This window comes from Nuphar pumila, chromosome 8 (assembly GCF_984573655.1).
Source record: "Nuphar pumila chromosome 8, dmNupPumi1.hap1.1, whole genome shotgun sequence".
NCBI classification, from domain to species: Eukaryota; Viridiplantae; Streptophyta; class Magnoliopsida; order Nymphaeales; family Nymphaeaceae; genus Nuphar; species Nuphar pumila.
This window is the reverse complement of record NC_143256.1, coordinates 122,250,190-122,272,989: the sequence shown is the minus strand read 5'-3', so window position 1 is coordinate 122,272,989 and position 22,800 is coordinate 122,250,190. Positions and strand designations below refer to the sequence as shown.

The window sequence follows — 22,800 nt, the reverse complement described above, 5'->3', positions numbered from 1 at the left end:
TAGACACGTTGGTTAAGGACTCTCACAAGCAAATACAAGAAGTCCCGCCCAGCTGAAACCTAAGGATTCTCTATCCAAATGGGACGTCCCTTAAGAGTTCTCGTAAAGGTCTATCAATATCCAAGAAGATTTCTCTATTAAAGACTATCAAGACTCATGTAATCTGTATGGATGAAGTTAACATAGGAAGTCTATTAAGGACTCCTATCAAGACTCATGTAATGTGTATGGATAAGGACACTATGGGTTGACCCTCTTAGCTGGTGAACGATATAAATAATGCCCACACACAAGTCATTAATTAAGGGTGTGTGAGGATTATTCGTGGACATAGGTGCTTTCACAGAATTATGTTAAACATTGTCTCTCGTCTTGTGTGGTTGTGCAATTTTCTCTCTTTTCAACTCTTTTATAGTATCAGAGCTCAGCTCTGGTGATTCATCTCAGCCACTTCTGGATTGATTTTCATGCAGAACATCAATGGCAACATCGTCAACATCTTTCTCCCAAATAAGTTCTTAGTTTGCCATACTTCTTAAGTACTAAGTTAACCATAGATAATTTTCTGCTATGGAAGTCAATTTGACCTTCTCTTATCTTATGATTTTTATGGGTTTATTGATGGTTCAAAATGATGTCCGGACAAGTATGTTTTGTTTAGTGATGAAAAAATTCATTGCTAATCCAGATTATCAGACATGACCGAGACATGACTAACTTCTTATCTGGATTATCTCCTCTCTTTTTGAGTCTGTTCATAATCAGATTGTGGGTCTCAAGACCTCTTATGAAGTTTGGAATGCCCTTAAAAACTCTTATGCTGGCCCATCACAATCCACGGTCCTGCAGTTGAAAGAACAACTACATAATTTAAAGAAAGGAATCAAAATCTACCGATGAGTACTTTCAGAAAGCTAAAATGCTCTCTCACGTCCTATAAGTGAAGAAGATATGATTTTACATTTGCTAAGGGGTCTTCCACAAAAATATGACTTATCTCTACATAAAAAGATGTGACTGTTGATGAACTACACAACCTTCATTTGATTGAAGAGGCACAATTTGGCGATGTGGTACATGATTACACCACTTCTAACTTCTCTGCAAATCTTATGCAGCATCAGTCAGCTGGGGTGCTACCTAGACAACCCCATAATAATAATAATAATAATAATAATAATAATAATAATAATAATAATAATAGAGAGTTTGGTCAATAAAGTGGTAGAGGAAGGTTTAGAGGAAGGAATCAAGGAAACAGTAAGAATCGTCGAACTATGATTTGTCAATACTGCAAAAAACCTGGTCATATTGCTAAGAAATGCTTTCAGATTGTGAGAAACTTTCCAAAAAATTCAAACAGTTCAGGTGAGTCTCAAACTCAGGCATATCAAGTTGCATCGTTTACTTTGGATGAAGGAAATTGACACTCATACTCCGGAGCATCACATCATGTCACTCAAGATTTGAACTAATTGTCGTTGCACTTTCCTTATGAAGGGAAGGACATGACCAAGATTGGTGATGATTTAGGTTTGAAAATTCATAATATTGGTTCTTCTTCTTTATCGGTTGAAGGTTCAAAATTTTTTCTTAAAGATGTTTTGCATGTTCCCCGTATTACAAGAAATTTACTTTCAGTAAATAAAATTGCCCATGACAATCATATAATTTTTGAATTCAGTATTGTTGTGTAAATGATCCTACTTAAGGAAAGAGATCATTCGAGGGAGGAGCAGTGAAAGACTTTATCAGATGAAGTTTCCTTTAGGTGAAAAGAGGAAAAAACAATAACATGAGAAAAAGGGGTCCCTTTAGCAGTGGCACCAGAGACTTGGTCATCCAGCAGTTAGTATAGTTCAGAGAGTAGTTCATCAATTCAGTCTTCCATACTATCAAAATTCATTTTAAAATGTGTGTGCCGCTTGCCAACAAGAAAAGAGTTATGCACTCCCTTTTTCTAGGTCTATTCATAAAGTTTCTGGACCACTTGAACTTATTTATTCTGATGTGTTGGCCCAGCTTTGGTTATTAGTTTGGATCGTTATTGTTATTATGTTGATTTTATTGATGCTTTTTCTAAGTTTACTTGGATATATATGATTACTTACAAATCAGACATTGCTAATGTGTTTTGACTATTCAAGACAAAAGTTAAAACTCTTTTTGAAAGAAAAATAATTTTTTTGAAAACTGATGGAGGTGATGGGTATAGAGCTTTAGATTTCTTTTTACGTGAAAATGATATTTCACACAGAATGTCATGTCCATAGACACATGAACAAAATAGTGTGGTTGAACGAAAGCACCATCATACTGTGGACATTGGTCTAAGCTTGATGAGTCTGTTATCGGTTCCTACCAAATACTAGTCCTTTGTCTTTTGCACAACTGTCTTTTTAATCAATAGATTACCTTCCCTTGTTATTCAAAATAAATGGACTTATGAAGTTCTTTTTAAACAATAGCCAAACTAAACTTTTTTGAAAGTCTTTGGGTGTGCTTGTTATCCGTGTTTAAGACCCTATCGCACTAATAAACTTGATTTCAAAACTGAAAAGCATGTCTTTATTGGTTATAGTAACAATCATCAAGGTTATCACTATCTCAATTCCTCTTCAGAAAAGATTGTTATCTCTAGACATGTGGTTTTTGATGAAGCTCAGTTTCCTTTCAAGGAAAAAGAAACATCACCCATCCCATCTATTCCTCTATCCATTTTAGTTCCCTGTGGCGATAATTCTGTTATTTCTTGAAGTCCAATCACAACCTGCATCACCCAATCTATCACCTCAAACAGGCATCAAGGATGTTCCTGTCGAGTCAGCCCTGTCTTCTCCTGAACAAAATCAATCGCATCAAGCTCTATCCCAGCCACCACAATTGGACATTCTTGCTCAACCTCAACCACTTTGTCACCATCCAATGGTCGCTCGATCCCAAGATGGTACATGTATTCCTAAAGTGTTTCTCACCACTTTGTATTCGTTGCCTATTGCCTTTTTAAGTCAATATCTTCAAGATTTTGAACTTGTCTTTCTGTCAAGCTAACTAGAGTCCACACGTGTAATGCTATGTCACTTGAGTACAATGTTCTTATGCATAATGGTACTTGGGTTCTTGAATCACCGCATCCAGCTCAAAATGTTATTGGTTGCAAATGGGTGTTCAAAGTAAAACGAAGAGCAGAAGGGTCACTTGAACAACATAAAGCTTATCTGGTTGTCAACGGGTATAATCAAGAATAAGGTATTGATTATTTTAAAACTTTTACTCCCGTAGTTAAACCACCACTATCCCTACTATTCTAACCATTGTTGTAAGCTATTAATGACTTCTTAAATAGTTGGATGTTCATAACGCCTTTTTTGCATGGTGATCTTCATGATAATGTTTATATGGACCAACCTCCTGGGTTTAAGGATCCTCGTTATCTGAATTACATTTGTCAACTTCGAAAGCCTCTCTACGTTCTCAGTTCAGCTTACTTCGATCCAAACTTAACGTTCTTTCTGGCCTGTTGCATTTGAGGGGGGGTGTTGAGATGATAAACAAGGACACGTCAAATGAGGAGGAGGTAGAGTCAAAACACATTAAATTTAAACTAAAAAAGGTGATATACTTTCAGAGTACACACCGTTTTCATGAACAAAAATACAGTCTTCCAGAATAAAAGTACTACCTTGGCTATGACTTATTCATCCTTTAATCCTTACATAGCCTAACCTTGTTTTCACACATATATAAGCCAACCAAGCTAAGCACATGCAGAAGGGCATGGCACCAAAGTACCAAAAACATTCTATGACAAGTTTGAGCATCAGAAAAAAAAATTGTGTAAGATCCCTGGCATGTCCTGGGTCTAGATTGCCATAGTATATTCAACCTGATGTACAGGAAGGCCGATTAAGCTCTAACAGCTAAACAAGCACAATCTAGTTTAAATCAATTTAGGACCTCATTCAGGATCCCAACCCAATTCTACTACCTGTTTATGATGCTTGATCATCACACAGGTGCCAATTTGTAACACTTATCAAGTTTTCCTCTTTGGAAAGTTCGGAGAAGTTGAGGGCTTTTGTTAAGTAATGGAGCATTAGCTTTATCTAGGTTAAGACTCAAAGAAAAGTAAGCAGAAGGAATATCAAATAATGTTTACGCAGTGCAAAAGAGTATGCAAAAATCCAAAATTGTAGCATGTGCATGCTTAAGACTAGGCATATGACAGTATGGATAACTTCATGCTACCCATTTTCACCTATGAGAACAACACTCATTCAGTTCTGTTCTATGACCGCACACATGCTGATGATATTATTTGTGAATATTTCTCATCATCAATATATGATTCATGAACACACATGCTCATTACAAGCTAATTGTACAATATTGCTTATTCAAACATAGTTGCCATTCCCTTTTTTCATTTAAGGATTTTATTTGGTTGCAGCTTACTTTGAAGTGAAAGCTTAACATGCCACAATAATATGGATTGTAATTAAATCCAAATATCTACCATGTATGTATGATTACAACAAGCATTCCAAACATATGCATGCATAAGGTTGATGCATGTTGACACCATTAATACCTAATCCAACAATAAACATTTTAAATGTATGGACACGTGCATGAATTAACTGCATGTGTCCATGTCTAGGGAGGAAATGATACTTGTGCTGAGTAGCCTGAGTGTTGGAGAGAGAGAGAGAGAGAGAGAGAGAGAGAGAGAGAGAGAGAGAGAGAGAGAGAGAGAGAGAGAGACTTACACAGTGGTTTCTTGGCCACCACCTTGTGTACCAGTACTGACAAAGAATCCTGCTGGTTTCCCTGCCAGCTTTTGCTCCTGCCATAACTGGACCATCAAATCAAAGAAAGCCTTCATTTGTGCAGCCATGCACCCATACCTGGTGGGAAACCCGAACAGTATCCCATCAGCAGCAACCAAGTCTGCTGCACTTATAGTGGGGATGTCATTGCCTTTGGTAGGCACATTCATCTGCTCTAGAACCTCAGCAGGCAGTGTCTCTGGAACACGAAATAACACCCCTTCAACACCTTTTATTCCATCCACACCTTTTTTCATCCGCCTTGCTAACCCTTCTACGTGGCCATACATAGAGTAGAACCTGGCATTGAACTGTAAAAAATCAACAAAAAGGAACAAACAGCAAGGATGCCTGAGGAAGCATGAAAGCTATGTCACCTGGGTACGGGTACGGGTGCAGGTGCGGTTATGGGTACAGAGGATACAACATGACAATTCCAGAAAATGTGGGTACAGGGACAGCTATATATATATCACATAAATACAAAATAAATTCCAAATAAACTGAATATAATCTAAATATATATGCTATATCTAAAATATATATTATATACTGAAAATATAATTATAAATTATAAATTGAATACAAACTTGTATATATGGAGGGTAAAATGGCATGTCCAGGTGTCGACACAGGGACACGTGTCGACATGGGTACGAAGGGGAAGATGGAGTGTCTGTGTAACATAGCATAAAAGAGACTTCAACTTTGAAGGAAGGTTGGTAATAGATACCATGATTCAATAACTATCTCACTAAATTATGCAAAAAATACAAAAAGATGATTGCCATATTAAAATTTAGTGCCATCCTAGACAAAAAATTCAGTAGCTATAATTGGTAATATGAATTTGAGGAGCAACTGAAAAGAATAGCTTGAAATCATTTCAAACGATGATAAGAATATTGAAGTACAAATATCACTGATGATTCAGGATTTAAATTGGTTTATAAAAGAAAGGATCGAAAAAAAAAGATCATGCAATTACACAATAAAAACAAGCCAGTTTCAAAAAAGGCATGGTGAATTGGTCTTTGCTTGCTAGCATTTAGGACCGCACACTCCGAGCTCAACCTGAGCCTGGGCTGGTCAAGGTCAATCTCATTCTTGTTTATAAAAGCAGATGTTTGACTTAGTTCGGGCAAGAGAACAGCTTGAACATCATAGCTTAAGCTCCACTGGGGTCAACCTAGGGTCAGGCTCAGCTCTGCTTGGCCCGAGATGACAGTTCATCAAAAAGAATTTTTGAAATGTATGATAGAGTGTGCATGATTCAAACTCATCTCCTCTTGAGTAGAAGGCCAACATCCTATCCTTTAGGATAGACGTTCCCTTTTGCTTTTTACACAGCAAAATATGCCTATTATATACCAATAAGTATATTACATGAGCTAATCGAACTTAATCAGGCTCATGCCCTGACCAAGCTCAGCATAACTGAGCATGAACATGTGCTAGAGCTCAGCTCATTTACATACTCGGATAAGTTTGAGCTGAGCTTAAACGAGCCAAACCCAAGCAGAGCTCAAGCTTGCCTGGTGCATTATGCAGCCCTAGCTAGCATTTTACTTCCGTCACATAGATACTGCTGCTGGTACAGGGTATGACAAGGGTACGAGTTGTTTTACAAAAGGATGTGAGGTGCAGCTAGTCATGTTTTACATGCACACACATATGATGTAAGTTATTTATATGCTAAAAATTAAGAGATACATTATAAAGAACATTTATAGAAAGTATAAGGTATTTATGAAACCATACAACATATGGTATATTTTACATAGGGATAAATATTTGCTACAGTCGACTGTATGTAAAGTCTAGTAGAAAACACCATGTCTTTCACATTTTTTTTTCTTTTTTGTGAATTTGACTTTAGAAATGGTGATCTACATATTTGATTAGCGGAAAACATGTTTTGGGTCATGTGAATGGGTTGTGTAAGTAGGTTTTTCAATGGCTTAAAAGATCAACGGCTCACAATATATCAAAACATGTTTCCGAGCATGCTGAATGCATCTGTGGGATCAGATGGACTAAACAAAGCCTGCACCCATTATTTCTAACTAGAAAGTGCTACAGTAGAACTAGAAGATATACACCCATACAGTAGCACTTTATATAAGTGGAGGCACCTAAAAGCTGACCAGCACCCAGATACCACCGCTAGATTGCATTTTGCAGAAATCAAGAACCCAATACAGCATAACCACGCAAGTATTAAACCAATCAAAGATTAAACTAGACATTTTTGTGCAAGACAATGAGAAGCCATATAAGAAACACAGAGGCGCTCCTATTAGTAATAAAAAAACCAATCCAAACGGTAAAAGGGAAGCTCGAATGGCGTTAAAAGAGTACTGCTTTCACGTGAATATATAGGCCTAGAATTTCAAACCCTTTTCAGTTTTCACCTTCTAATAAAGAGAGGTTGGGAAGAAAGCTTACACGATGAAGATCTTGAGCTTCCGAGGTGACGAGGACTCGTCTTCGATGGAGGCGGTGACTTCTTCAGCAACGGGCGCGCTTGGGCTCCTCGCAACGATGGGAGCTTCTCTTCAGGGTTGCTGAGCCCCCTTGGAAGCAACCGAAGGCAAGCGTTGCTTGCACGGAAAACAGCCTCCTCCTTTCCCCATTCAGAAATCTCTCATATGCCAATGTCGAGATTCACGCTATGCGTTCTCCCTACGCTACAGAAACCCTAACTCTTCCTCTACGAATTTCCTTGTTATCCTATCTGTTTGGATTTTGCGAGCTTTACGATTTCAGAAACGCTAATTTCAGGCCTGTATCTCTTCGTTTGGATGATCTTAACTCAATTTCCGTAATTTCTCAGCCATTCCCTTTAATCAGACGTCTTTCTCATACAGAGATCCCATTTTCGGCTTCGAGAATCGAGATTTCTGTTCCGAACTTCGACGTTGCCTCTCTACAGTAAAAAAAAACGTTCCGGATGAATCTCTACAGAGAAAACCTCGATCACGCTGTCTCTTCGACCGAATCCTATCTCCCGCAACGATCCGATCCGTTTCCTTCGATTAGGCCTCTCGGATCGGGAAACCTCACTTAAAACCGGTTCGATTGAGCTGAAGATCCTTCCTTGCTTCGAAGAATCCGTCTCCTCGAAAATCCGAATCGTTCTTTGCAAAAATCCCGAATCTTCCTCGCAGAACGCGTCGCGTTCAAGCCGAACCGTCGTCTTCTTTCCAGATCGAGATTTTCTTTCCGATTTAGCTCGAGATTCTCCTCCTAACTCCACATCGTTCTCTCAAAAACGTTCCTTTCCACTCAGAAATCCGATTCTCCACCGAAATCACCGGCTCGCTACTCAGCAAACGCCGTTTCCTCGCGTGATCGGTACGTTCTCCTCAAATTGCCTCAAAATCTCTCCCTCGTCCCGCGATCCATCCGAAATTCAACCACATTCCCTCTCCTCGTCTTTATCTCCACAGATCGTCCTCCATTTCCCTAAAAAACACCGAGTCCTCGTTCAAAACTCACTTCCTACCGAATTCCCGCCCATTTCCCTCCAAATTCACCAGAAAAAACAAGATATTCACCACCGGATCTTCTTCTTCAGCAAAGAAAGAAAGGGGAAAAAATCAATTAGGAAGGAAAAATCCTTGCTTACCTGCTGCACCCGATCAGCACGACTCCGCGCGTGCGCACACACACACTCTTAGGGTCTGTTTGCGTGTCACGGAAGAGGGTGCCACGGCACCTTCTTCCGCTCTTTCCTTTCCACGGAAAGAGAATCAGGCCACTCCCCAGGGAACACTTTCCGCTGAAAAGGGGATCCCGTGTATTTTAGGCTCTCTTTCCGCGATCCTTCGTTTGTTTGGTCACAGTGGGTCCCGCAAAAAATGCATACCCGTCGATGCGTTTATGCGGAAAGCACTTACTTTCCGCGATCCTTCGTTTGGTCACAGTGGGTCCCGCAGAAATGCATACCCATCAATGCGTTTATGCGGAAAGCACTCACTTTCCGCGACAAACAAACGGGTTCGCATTTCCTGCTGAAGACGACGAACTCTCCTCTCCCGGAGGCCTTTCTCTTCTCTTCAATTATTTTGACTTTGACGACACGTCCACCTTACTACAGTAATCCCTGTTCAAGACGAACCGGGCTCGAGAGCCTGAGTGCTCAGGTTCGGCTTGTGCCAAGTTACGAGCTTGGCTCAGCTCTGTTTTTAAGCTTGTACTAAGCTATGGGCATGCACAAGCTCGTCTGAGCCTCAGAGCCATATCCAAGTTCGTCTCCTTTAATGGGTCGGAGGAGCTTCGGGTCAAGCCGAGCCGGGCCAGCTGGTTCCATTGTGCATGCGTAATTAGAGGTGCAAACAGGTCGGATTCAGGCTGGATCTTGATAGATACAAATTCAGATCTGAATCTAGAATGCAAACAATCGATCCGAATCCAGGACCGAAATACAAGTGGTAATATTGGATCCAGAAAAAATAGACGAAAAACAAGCTATTTACATGTAAAAAATGCAAATGATTGGGATATTGATTCAGATCAATTTCAGATCCAAAATAAAATATTGATCCAAATATGAAAATAATCTGATTGATTATATCCGAATCCAATCTGAATTCAAATAGAGATTTGACTTAAAGGAACAAAATCCCAAAATAACATTTGGGTTTGGATCAGATATCCGACCATATCCAATCCATTTGCAGCACTACTTCAAGTCTAATGGTTTCCTGGCTGCCCGCTGGGTCGAATCCGGAACAACTGAATATTTACTGGAGTTGGATCCTGTCCGTTCCCAAACAGCCAAAAAATTGCAAAACCTTTGTCCTGGATCGGACCTATTTGCATCCTTAGGTAGGGATGCAAACGGACGGGATCAAGTATTGGAGTTTTGTGATTTTAGGTTGTTTTGATAAGATCCAAACCGACTTTTCTATGTATTTAGCTGATTCAGATCCGATCGTTTTGCATCCCTAGGGTGGGAGCACTCTTATGTATTGTCAGCAAAATAGAAGCTCCTTTCAAAATCGGCAAAATGCTAGCAATATTTTGAACACAAAACAATTATATTTAAAAAATACTCTAAAAAAATATGGTTCTAATTTTATCGGATCTCGATTATTTACATTATTCTTACTCGATTAAAAATAGTTATTTGGTATAATTGATCCATCCCTTTGAATTAGCCATGATAACTATTATATTAACATGGCTTATATAGAACCGAATATTAATAAATATTTATTTAAAAATGTTTATCCAGCCCATCACAATTTAAAACTTAGTTTCTCTAATTATTTTATTTAGTTCTATAGGTTATATTCGTACTAGCTCGTTTATCATGTGGAACCATAGAAGGAATTCAATCAATGCCCTAACGCAATTAAAGCTTTGCGAGTGCTTATTCAAACACTTTTTATGAAATTAGTAATCACCAAAATGTCAGATTTCTTGGTAGGGTCCGCCTAACCCTCCCCAGCTTACCTATCGAAAAATAAAATTGTCAGATTTGGATCTAGCTGATAAAAATTTAAGTCCTAATTTCATGGAAACAAAGGAAAAACAATAATTTTTATTTTTTTAAGAAATCTTGGTTTTTAATCTAGCCATGGTATCACACTATCACTAAATGAATGCATGTGTGCGGCATGCGTGCACACACACACACATACATAAAAACACAAATTGGTTCCTCTCAACAAATTAGTGAGCCCAGTAGGCAGTGGCAGAGCCAGAAGTTTTTCGTTGGGTGGGCAGACTTCGGATCTCGGGGACAATGTTATGGTCTTGAAGGATGATCCATTTATTCGGACCAGTGGCGGAGCCAAAAAATTTTCGCCCATCGATCGCGGGAAGAAATTTTGGTTTTGCGTGGTAGATCTGACATGCGCTTTTAGAAGCGGCCTCCCTAGCGGGAGAAGGCGATTGTCATCAAGTTGATGGTACCATCTGGTTTCATCATTCTGAGGGCCTTCATGACATCGACCTGCCCGTGGCCAGGCTATAACAACACACTTTCAATCCCTCTTTTCCTCCATTTAGTGAAGCAAACATAGTGTTTTGCATGGCACCCATAACCACATTTAGGTTTCAGTCATCCATATCGTCATTCTTGTCATTAGGACCTCACCCATGCAAGTTGTTTTCATCAAATTGGACCCTGTGTATGTGATCTACATCATCCATTTAGTGAAGATTGGCATTTGAATAGACAAAATCCCACTTATGTGCAGGACTTTTTGCTGATTCAAAAATCAAATAAAAACATGGTTTTTTTTTTTGTTAAAGAACACTGTCAAAATAAATTGAAAATCATGTTTTTTTTTGTTAAAGAACACTATCAAAAGATTGATTTCTATTAAATCAACCGTGCTGAATCCATCCATAGGGCCAGATTGATCAAAACAACTTAGTACCAATGAGATCCCAGAGGGAGTTATGACCACAAAGGATGATATAGGGATGAGTGGAGTCGGGTTCCTCATAAACGTAGGTTACACGGTTTCACAAAGAACAAATGACAAAAGAAGAAGCTTGGGAAAAAACACACAGATCTTCGTTGAATATTCACAAGAGAGAACTCCAACTCCCACGAACTAATAACCCGTCTCTTCTACGGTTTTTACACAATTCAATAAGGTGAAAAAAATTAAGGGAAAAGATTAGCACTACCATCGTCAGAAGAAAACACACATGGACACATATTCTTTCCTTAACATCGTCAGAAGAATTTTTTTTTTCCGGTTTCTAATTTTGGGGTGGGCGACCGCCCACCCATGCCCACCCCTGGCTCCGCCAGTGCCAGTAGGTAGGAGTCTCAATGGGCCTGGTTTACCTGGACACAACCCGAACCAAACCTTATTAATGCAAAGCAATTTTCTGTTGTTTGTGTGGGCTGATTACTTTGTTAAGTACTAGTTCTCGAGCACTAAATCTACTCTCAAGCCATGAACAACTGTCACCATTATATGCATAGTCACTATGCAAAAACCGTTTAATCTATCATGTGCATAATCACTATCACCTTGTCCTCTATTTCTTCCACCCATAGTGACAAAAGTTTAAAACGGTAAAATATAGGTAGTCGAAAACTCAAGAGATTTTGAAAATTGTTAGAAATCTTGCATTTTTTTCGGCAAAATCTTGGAAATAAAAAATAAATTAAAAACATACAAAATAAGTTTTACAAGAAAATATAAATAAAACACATTTAAAAATAAAAATTTGGAGAGTTTTCATGATAAATATCTGCTAAAAATGTAAATATCGAGATATTTGTCGCAGTTTGAAAATCTTGTGATAAATTGCCATTTTAAACTTTCATGCAATTTCTTGTGACATTATCACGAGATTTATAAATCTCGCGATATTTGTCACAGATCTTCCACCCCTACCTCCTTATCAATCCCCAACCATACCCATTACTACCTCTCTCCAGTCATCATAAAATCCATTCGACAAGAGAGAACTATCGAGCCTAATATTGTTGTTTGCTATTGTTAAGCATATCTATCTTCGGATATGCATATGCAATTTCCTTGTTAAGGAGACCTACCATCACGGTAGGTAGTTTCTGGATTTTACCTTATTAAGTGGCATTCTGTTACCCTGATAAGGCTGGCCTAGATTCGGTTGTTGAGTTTCCTCCTTTATCACTCTTTTTTGGAAGGAAATATGTTCCTCATCTCCTATATATTTATGCTGCGGGTGTCATGTGTGTGTGTGTGAGTATCTCTTAATAAAATGAGTCTCTCTTACTTGTGGATGTAGGTTGTATATGCTGAACCACGTATATCTTTGTTGTGGTGTTTTTCCATAGTTTTTCTGCTCTTTATGGTATCAGAGCCAGGTTCTGAAGAAACTCAAGGCGGTTTTTCTTTCATGGCGGATGAATCATCACAAAAAGAAGATAGCTCAACCATTGAGCAACAGGTTAGCATGCATGATAATATGAATCCTGCACTCAGAATCACTACCAAACCTCTCACTGGGTTCAATTTTTTGACATGGGCTAAATCGGCTAAACTCTTCTTGAGTGGAAAGTCGAAACTTGGCCATGTTACCAGAAGCAAGCCAAAACCAACTGCAGGAGATCCAAAGTTAGAAGAATGGGAGTCAAATGATCATACTATCATGTCGTGGCTTTTGAACTCGATGGACAAGAAGATTGCTCGAGGGTTTCTTTTTCTTAAGACAACCAAAGAGAAGCTGCTCATGAACTCTATGGTCAGCAATTCAATATTACTCAAAGATATCAACTCGTTCAAGAAATCAATGGCTTGAAGAAAGGAGACAAGACCTTCAGTGAATACCTTGGCCAACTTAGATCTCTATGGGATGAGTGGGAGTCATATACTCCTCGGTCGCCGATGCTGCCACTCTTCAGAAATGGAGAGAACATGACAAGATCTTTCAAATGTCGGCTGGTCTGGGACCCAAATATGAACAACTCCGAAGCCAGGTACTTATGACCCCTGATCTCCCTAAACTTAATGCCATTTGCTCCATTATTATGCGTGAAGAATGTAGGAGACAAGTTATGAACACCTCAAGTAAACCTGAGGAAACACTTGAGTCTCAAACAACTATGTTGATCAAGCAAAAGAACTATAGTTTCATGTCCAACAATAAGTTGAAGGAAAAGAAAAAATTATATTGCACATATTGTAAGAAGGAAAACCATACTCATGAAAGATGCTGGAAATTAAATAAAAAAAACCAATGATGGTAAACACAAAGCTGCTCAAGCCCTTCATGAAGAGCAAGGTGAGACTCCAGTAACAATGGAAAAGCTTACTCAACTATTGCAGAATTTTACTAGACAAAATCCAACAACATTGGCTTCAACTTGCGAGAATATCGATGAGACAAGTAACTTTGGCTACTTTTCTCAATTCGCTGAAAATAATAGTTGGGTTATTGATTTAGGGGCATCAGATAATATGGCCGGTTCTGAAGAGGCTATAGTTAACATAAAAAATAACTCGAATATCAAACCTGTTACTATAGCTAATGGTGGCAAGATTAGAGTTGCAGGGAAAGGAGATGTTCAATTTTTTGCAAAGAAAAATTCCATTGATGCTATGTTTATGCCAGAATTAGCTTCAAACCTTTTGTCAGTAAGCAAGATAACCAAGGCTTATAACTGTGATGTAATTTTTTCGCCATCAAAGGTTGTGTTTCAGGACCAGATCACAGAGGAGATGATTGGTGAAGGTTTAGAGTTTCACGAACTTTACTACCTATCAAATAAGGCGTTGACAACCAATTCAAATAAAACTGATGATGAAGTGTGGCATTGCAGGCTGGGACACCCATCCAACTTTGTGCTAAAAAATTTGAAGCCGAATTTAAACTTTGAATGCAGCTCCTGTGAAATATGTCGGTATGCCAAACTTACTAGGCCTCCTTTCCATTCCTCAGAGAGTACATCTGAAAATATGTTTGACTTAGTTCATTCTGATGCCTGGGGTCCAACCCCTATTGAATCGTATAACGGCTTCAAATATTATTTGTCATTTGTCGATGACTATTCTAAAGTTGGTTGGATATATTTCTTAAAAACAAAGGATGAAGTTTTTTCCATATTTGAAATTTTTTACAATAAGATTGTCACTCAGTTTGGAGTCAAGATTAAAATTCTACGCACTGACAATGGAACCGAATATATAAATCAACAATTCACAAAGTTTGTGAATCAAAATAGGATTGACCATTAGACCTCTTGCAGTGAGACTCCTCAACAAAATGGGGTCTCTGAGAGAAGAAATCGTCATCTTCTAGAGGTTGCCCGTGCTCTGATTTTTCAAAGTCAAGTTCCTGAGTATTTTTGGAATGAAGCTATTTCTACTGCCAACTACATTATAAATTGTCGCCCTAGACGTGCTCTTAAAAACAAGTCTCCTATCGAAATCCTAAAGGGAAGAAAGCACTCAATTGAGCATTTTAAAAAATTTGGTTGTGTGGTTTATGTTTGGAGGTCATCAAAACATTGAAATAAACTACAAACTCGAGCCATCAAATGTGCTTTTTTAGGTTATTCTCCAACAAAAAAGGGCTATCATTGCTATGATAAAATTTAAAAAAGAATGTTTATTTCTTGTGATGTAAGATTTGATGAATCTCAAATCTACTTCAACACTATTGTTGGTCAGGGGGAGCAAGAAGCTACCAACAATGATCAATTACCTCTCCCAAATATAACTCCTTAAGCCAAGTGTATGCCTCTTCAAAAAGAAACTCAGACTCAAAATACTGATTCTACTATTGAAGAAGACAATATTGAGCAAAATGAAAACAACAACATGGTCCCTCTTTGACGATCAGAAAGAATCCGAGAACCCTCCACTAGACTGAGAGACTATGTGATGTACAACTCTGTCAAATATCCCATTGAATCTCACGTTAAGTATGACAATTTCTCTTGTGAACGTATGGCTTTTCTTACATACTTGTCAAATACGATTGAGTCTGAAACCTTTGAGCAAGCTTATCAAGACTCAGAGTGGAGAAAAGCTATTGAGGCTGAGTTAGATGCTTTAATTAAAAATGAAACGTGGGATATCGTTTCTCTTCCACCAGGAAAAAAACCAGTTAGTTGTAAGTGGGTGTTTAAATTGAAATTTAGAAGTGATGGCACGTTGGACAGACACAAGGTCCGTCTTGTTGCTCGAGGGTTCTCTTAAACCGAGGGAATCAATTATACAGAGACGTTTGCTCCTGTTGCTAAGATGACCACCCTCAGAACTCTACTCTCAATTGCTTGCAATCTAAAGTGGGAATTATTTCAGTTGGACGTGAAAAATGCTTTTCTTCAAGAAGATCTCCAAGAAGACATTTATATGATGATACCACAAGGGCTTGGAGATAATAATCAAGGTGAGCTTGTTTGCAAGCTAAAAAAGTCTATCTATGGACTTAAACAGTTTCCTCGAGCTTGGTATTCAAAACTAAGCTCAGCTTTATTAGAGTTTTGATATGAAAGGAGTGTGTTAGACAATTCTCTCTTTACATATAGATCCACTAACTAAATCTCTCTAGTTCTCGTGTATGTTGACGATATTGTTATTACAGGAAGTTATGCCTCCATGATTGAAAAAATGAAGAAATATCTACATCAAAAGTTCGACATCAAAGACTTGGGAAGGTTATAATACTTTCTTGGAATAGAAATAAGTCATTCAAAAAGAGGGTTATATCTTTCTCAAAGAAAATACACTTTAGATCTTTTGAAAAATACTGAAAAACTTAGAGTCAAACCTGCTGTGACTCCTATTGAAGTCAATCACAAGCTGGATATGGTGGACCAAGGAGAAGTTGAAGGCATAAAAAGATATCAACAAATCGTGGGAAAGCTCATCTACTTGACTGTCACTAGACCGGACATCACATATGCCATTAGCGAGGTAAGTAAATACATGCATGCTCCTCGACCAACCCATCATCAGGCTGTAAATCGAATACTTAGGTATCTGAAAGAGGCTCTGGGACAAGGTTTGTGGATGAAAAGAAATGGCAACACTACTATTGAAGGATATGCAGATGCTGATTGGGCAGGGAGTGCGTCTGACAGGAAATCCACTACTAGTTTTTGTACAATGATTAGAGGAAATCTGGTTTCATGGAGGAGCAAAAAATAAAAGGTCGTTTCAAGATCCAATGCTGAGGCTGAGTGCAGGGCCATGGCCAATGCAGCGTATGAACTCACATGACTAAATGCTCTTCTTAAGGAAATAGGGTTGAAACAAGATAACCCCATGAAACTCTTCTGTGATAATCAGGTGGCGATACATATAGCAACCAATTCAGTTTTTCACGAAAGGACCAAACATATCGAAATCGATTACCATTTTATCCGTGATAAAGTTCAAAACAAAGAAATTGTAACGCCGTTTGTCAGAAGTGAGGATCAATATGCAGATATTTTCACTAAACCAGTGACAAAAGAAAATTTGCTTAGTACAATGTTCAAGTTGGGAATTGTGAATCTTCATGCCTCCCAACTTGAGGGGGAGTGTTAAGCATATCTATCTTTGGATATGCATCTGCAGTTTCCTTGTTAAGGAGACCTACCATCACGGTAGGTAGTTTCTAGATGTTACCTTATTAAGTGACATTCTGTTACCCTGATAAGGCTGACCTAGATTCGATTCTTGAGTTTCCTCCTTTATCACTCTTTTTTGGAAGGAAACATGTTCTTCATCTCCTATATATTTATGTTGCGGGTGTCATGTGTGTGTGTGTGAGTATCTCTTAATAAAATGAGTCTCTCTTACTCATGGACTTAGGCTGTATATGCTGAACCACATATATCTTTGTTGTGGTGTTTTTTCATAGTTTTTCTGCTCTTTAGTTATCATAAAAAATCTCAAGCTCCAACCCACCAAATCGTCTTCAAAGAAAAGGCAGAACCTTTTTGATAAAATAGAAAATTGGAGGATGAAAAGGTCCATCCCACCATCATATAACATCATGAACTCGAGCCTCGATCTTCTACAAATGAAACCCTTCATCATCCTTGTTCCTCTTCTCCTGCATCTTACACAAGAAGGAATAAAGCAAAACCCTCAAAGAAAGATGAAACCTGTGAAGAAGGGCTTTGCATAGAGAGAGAAGAAGAATAAAAAGAAAAGAAAGAAAAAAGGTGAGAGAGTTTGCACAGAGAGAGAGAGAAGAATTCCTTAAAAATAAATAAAAAGAGAGAAGAACAAGAAGGAAAAATGTGAGAAGTCGGGCAAGGTTTTTTTATTTTTTCATTTCATTTTATGGGTTAATGGCGTTTGTTTTGGGCATACCCACATGAATTTAGGATTATATAAGTGCGCTGGCTCGATCACTGGATGTGACTCTTAAAAATCACTGTGCACAAAATGCGTCCATCCATCGTTTTTTTCTGTTTCATGCAGTGATTTTTTGTGCGAGTTTTGTTACTTTGAAGTTAGCCCGGCTCTCTCTTTATCAAACCTATCTAGTTGGCTTATTTTGAAATTTGTACCATCCTTGCTGGGGGTGGGGCTGTCAACTGAACCGGTTTGTATGGTGTACTTGACTCTATCCAAACACAAATTCTTGAGTATGAGTATAGAAAGTGCCAACCCAAATAATATTCATGTTGTCCAGAACTCGACCCGAACAATATTCAGACTGAGTTTGGGTCAAGTTTTTGGACGGGTACCCAACCTGACCCCTGGGTGCTCGATCTGACTCGAGTATGACTGGGCCCTTACCCGACCTGTTGACAGCCTTAGCTGGGTGAACAGCTTCCAGGCATCATGTGGCTAATAAGCTGCCAACAAAGGCCATAAGGGCCCATTGTTTTTTATAACAAATATCCCATGTTTAGATACCAAGTTTCTCACGCCACCTGTACTATGTCATGGCCTTTTAATGAAATCACGAGGATCGCTGATGCTCAGATCACCTTAAAAGAACGTTAAGCAAATTCATCAAACACCAATTGTCTATGCATTGTTTTAAGGCGGTATACATCAATTAAGCAGGAAAAAAATACATTTCTGTGATCAATGACAATGGGATCATTTTTATTTCTAAATCTTACGATTTTGTGTATTTACAAAACGCACACACGAAAGGATAAAAGAGAAAAACAAATGTTTCCTGAACATTAGACCCACTTGTGACTCCCAACAGACCAGTTTAGAAAGGCCCTTGAGATCAGGTGATATTGAAAATCACCCACGTATTGGCCCATCATTCGAGTGAATAGCACACGCTTTTAAATGCCTTCACGTCCTTTTGAAAGAGGGGAATGAAGGCATCAATGTCCCCATTCCCAGTGAAGGATGGCACAATGAACACCATCCCTTCCTCAGGGAAGTATGAAGGTGTGAAGAGGTAAGGACACCCCCCTCCAAAATCCACGTCGTAGAAGGGGAACCTCAACCAGCTATCCACCTCCACGTTGGGACTCAGCACCTTTTTGGTCATGTCAGCTGTGGGCACCACCCCTTTCATCTTCACCTCTGAGCTCGAGTAGTCAATAAAGGACCTGAAGTAGTCGTTGTTCACGCGTGCAATGGCATCATGTATGAGCCTAGCAGCATAGCTCAGTGGCTCATTAAGCAAGTCAGCCACCTTGGACCTAGGGAATGCCCACAGCACAAGGTTCCCAAAGTAGTCGATGGGCACCCTTGGGTTGCTCATCCTAGTGCGTCCATTGACTGAGATCCTGATCTGGGTAGTCTCTGACCCATCGAGCCCACGAGCCCATGTTACCAATCTCCATACATGAGCAGTGAGGCTCTCAAATGTGGTGTAAGGTTTGTTGGTGTTGCGGATGGAAGCCTTAGCCTTGAGTTGCACTAGAAACTGAGAAGGAAAGAATGCCTTGTGAACCACTATGGGAGCTTCCACTGCTGAATGGATGCCATTATCATCACAAGAAGAACAAGCTTTCGTATATTCGAACCCGCAGTGCTCGAACTGAAACTTAGGCGGGTTTCGGGTGACGAAGATGGATCGATCGAGGAAAGGAAGAGGATGGATGGGAAGATTGCGAGTGGTTTTGCTCCATGACACGAGGAAGTTGCAAATGGAGAAGCCATCAGCTATGACATGGTGGCTGGTGAAGCCTAGTACAAGTGAGCCACAAGTGAACCTAGTGAGTTGCACTTGGGCCAACTCCTCCACTCCTTGTAAGGATGGGTGCAGCTTCAGGTAGTCAGGGGAAGGTTCATCGATGCGTCCGAGCGGGTGATCGGCCGACGCTTCGATGAACCGGACGCCGGCATCGTTGAGGAGTATGCAGCGGTTGCCTTCTTTGTCATGGACGAGACGGCCTGCCCATTCTCTGTACTCAGCCAGAACTCTACGTAGGCCTTGCTCGATGAGCTTGTTAGAAGGGTTGGGAGGTTTGTAAGCGTATATGAAAGCTACGTGGGCATCAAAGGTTACAGTGTCGAAGGGACTGAGGGAGATGCATACATCAGTAGGATGGGAGCTAGGACTTTGGTAGTCTGGCTTTAGAAGCCTGGAGCTTTCCTTCTTGATCTTCATTTTTTCACTCTGGTACTCCTCTGTTTGACAGGCAAGAGAAAGGAGAGAGAGAGAGAGAGGTGAAGCCTGAGTGAGAATTTAGGCCTTTAAATAGTTGAGGGAGGGGGAGTTGGGGTTGATGGAATTTTGTATAGCACCACTTGTTCAAAAGAATAAAATAGAAATGGGTTTGGAGGCCTATGTTGGACTCTGGTTATAAACCAGGGGCTGTCTAAAGAGTACAGAAACATAGAGGTGGGCGCAGTCACCCTTATCCATAGTGTTCACTGACCTATTCCGTTGTCTTTTGTTTGTTTGTTTTCACTGTATTCATCTATTATTTTTATTTCTTCGAGTGCTTTTATAGCGCAGGAAGCTTCTCGATGGGGGGCAGAAAGTATTTAGATAACTTATCACTCTTCTAATATCAAAAAATACTTCTCACTCTTTTGATTGCCCTTTCGCGACATCTAAATGCTCGCGCGCACGCACACACACAAAAACACTCATGCACTCGCGCACACCAATTCCGTTTCACTCATGACTCAAACTCTTAATGTCTTCCTGGTAGTCATACCCTCTCATTGGGATTTCATTGATGCATTATTTTTGTTTTGATCAAATGGGACTACATAGATGTGATCTACATCATTCATTTAGTGAAGGTCGACATTTAAGTCCCTGAAATCTTTCTTGTGTGCAGGAATATTTGGCGACTCAAAAATCACCGGTTGACAAAAACATAATTTTTTGTGAATTAAAAATTCATATTTGTTCATTAAAAAAGTATGAACCAAAGGGTGATTCTTATTAAACCGATCATGTTGAATCCATCTGTAAGGGTCAGTCTTTTTTTTGAAAGGCAAGCTAGGGTTAAGGCAGACCCCAATCAGATTCGTAAGAGGTTATACATCGCCCCTTATGGGGAACCAATCAGGGGGGTGATCCATCCATGATTTATGGATCCCCCCCTTCGCGAGATTTGGGATATGTTTAGCTATACAATTAGATTTGTATTTACACTTTTGAACAGTAATTCTGTCAAAAAACTACACAAAAATTTCCAACCTATTGCAATGACTAGTATCCCGTTGTTCTACCAACACTTGCTCCAAGCTAATCATCACCTTCACCTTGACCGTAGACAGGTTCCATATATACCCAAATGATGCGGCTATACTCAACCGCATCCCAGTTTCCTGTTATCTCAATTCCAGGGAATTTTCTCAGCATTTGCTGAGATTTTATCTCTAGAGACCTCCATTTTCTCAGCATTTGCTCAGAAATTAGTCTCCATTAGAAATGTGAGATCAACTTGCTAAGTTCTCCACACCTCGTGAATATGTCGACGGGCCCACCGATGACCAAGCCCTCTAGCATTCCAAGTGAGCATCTTCATTGGGCAGGGTTGGGGGGTAAACAAAATTAATAGGCCCGAGAGATTCAAAGTTTGTTCCTCAACAGTCTTCCCAGAATCCTGCTCCTCGTGGATTCTATCAACCAACGAATTGAACTTTCTCTCTCGCACAATAATAACTACCGAGTTGGAGAAAACTGAGGGGGAAAGCCCAAATTGACCCACCTCCATGGAGCAGTGGCTCGATACGAAACCTTTACGCTTGAAAGAGGCCAGGCCATAAGTCCCATCCCTGCATTTTCTTTTCTGAAGAATGTAGGTCGAACCAAATGTTTGGTGAGCCCATCAACTACGACATATATGACCGCTTTTCTATTAGATGGAGGTAAGGTTGGTTCAACGAACACATCCTCGAATTTGATAAGAATTTCTTTTATTTCAGGAAAAACCTCCTCCACTTTCCAGTCACCCATTTGATCTTCACATGGATCATGCAAAGGAAGGTCACATGAGCAACTTTATAAATTTTGAGAGCTTCATTTGAGCCTACTTTATCTCTTCCCTCAGGTCTATGGGCCTTTAGACATATCATTTTTTTTGGCCTTATCAAAACACATCTCCATCTCGCTAAATTTTCACTTAACTTTTTCAAAATTTTCAAGTCAACTCATTTCCAATACCATATCAGTGCCTTTCATTAGCAACACATAGAACTAATTTGAACTTGGATACTTGAAGATCCAACTCGACATTGAAACACACACTAATACATTTGAGATGTCTGTCATCCCTAACCATAACATCAAAAAGTGGTTGCTCCTTAGCATGACAATCCATAACTTGTAGAGGGTGTTCTCGCACAAAGTTGTGTGTTAACACGATGTCGATGACCACTTCTACTTGCTGTTTGTTTAGACGCCCTTTTAACCTTATGGAGTTTGGGACAAATATACTAGCAAGGGCATGCTAAAAGATTTCATGTCCTTGTTTGTATTCCTTATATGTTTTACCATTGTCACACACTTGTTCTTATTCTCTCTCATCTTCATTTTCACACACAATGTAAATTCTAAGTGATTTATATTTGTACGTGAGAGTCTATTTTTTGCTACAATTATATCATAGACCCTTATTGCACCTATTTGCCATTTGGGTCTTACTAATGAATTTGGTCTTCACCATAGAGCAAAATTTTGTTTTGGCACCTTCACTTTATTTGGTTTGCGATTTTTTGACTTATTAGGGGGTTGATTAGGGATTTTTACAAAGAATGACTTTATTAATCACTATTTCACCACCTTAGCCTTTATGAAACATTCTTTTAGGGTTTGGGGTTCTAGAGCCATGAGCTCAACCCATACATCATCCCTAAGTATTCCCACAAATTAATGTGCCTATCAAGGTGGTTTCAGACCAATCCCTACACATGGTAAATAAGTTATTGAATTCTTCTTAATATTCTTGGATGAACCCCTTTTGCTTGATATTTTTTATTTCTACATTATGGTTCATGTAAGGTGAGAGTCCAAACCTCTTTAGAAGTTCTCTCTCAAACTCGAACAAAGTAGGCATTCTATGGCATTGCTCATGCCACCAGTACCACCTTAAAACTTCACTATTGATGTGAGTTATGATACATTC

The 22,800-nt window shown here is 39.3% G+C and overlaps 1 protein-coding gene and 1 long non-coding RNA gene across 2 annotated transcripts; both read right to left on the bottom strand.

Moving 5' to 3' along the window:
- Positions 1-4,396: 4,396 nt before the first annotated feature.
- Positions 4,397-8,292, bottom strand: LOC149830500 (uncharacterized). The gene is made up of 2 exons (XR_016433670.1): positions 7,278-8,292; positions 4,397-5,129 (listed from the first exon to the last, which is right to left on the bottom strand). It is a non-coding gene; the product is annotated as an uncharacterized LOC149830500 (long non-coding RNA).
- A 10,052-nt stretch (positions 8,293-18,344) lies between these two features.
- Positions 18,345-19,823, bottom strand: LOC149830499 (agmatine hydroxycinnamoyltransferase 1-like). The gene has a single exon (XM_090015472.1). It carries the CDS (start codon positions 19,821-19,823, stop codon positions 18,519-18,521), a length of 1,305 nt encoding a protein of 434 aa, XP_089871598.1. The 3' UTR covers positions 18,345-18,518.
- Between the last annotated feature and the right edge of the window lie 2,977 nt (positions 19,824-22,800).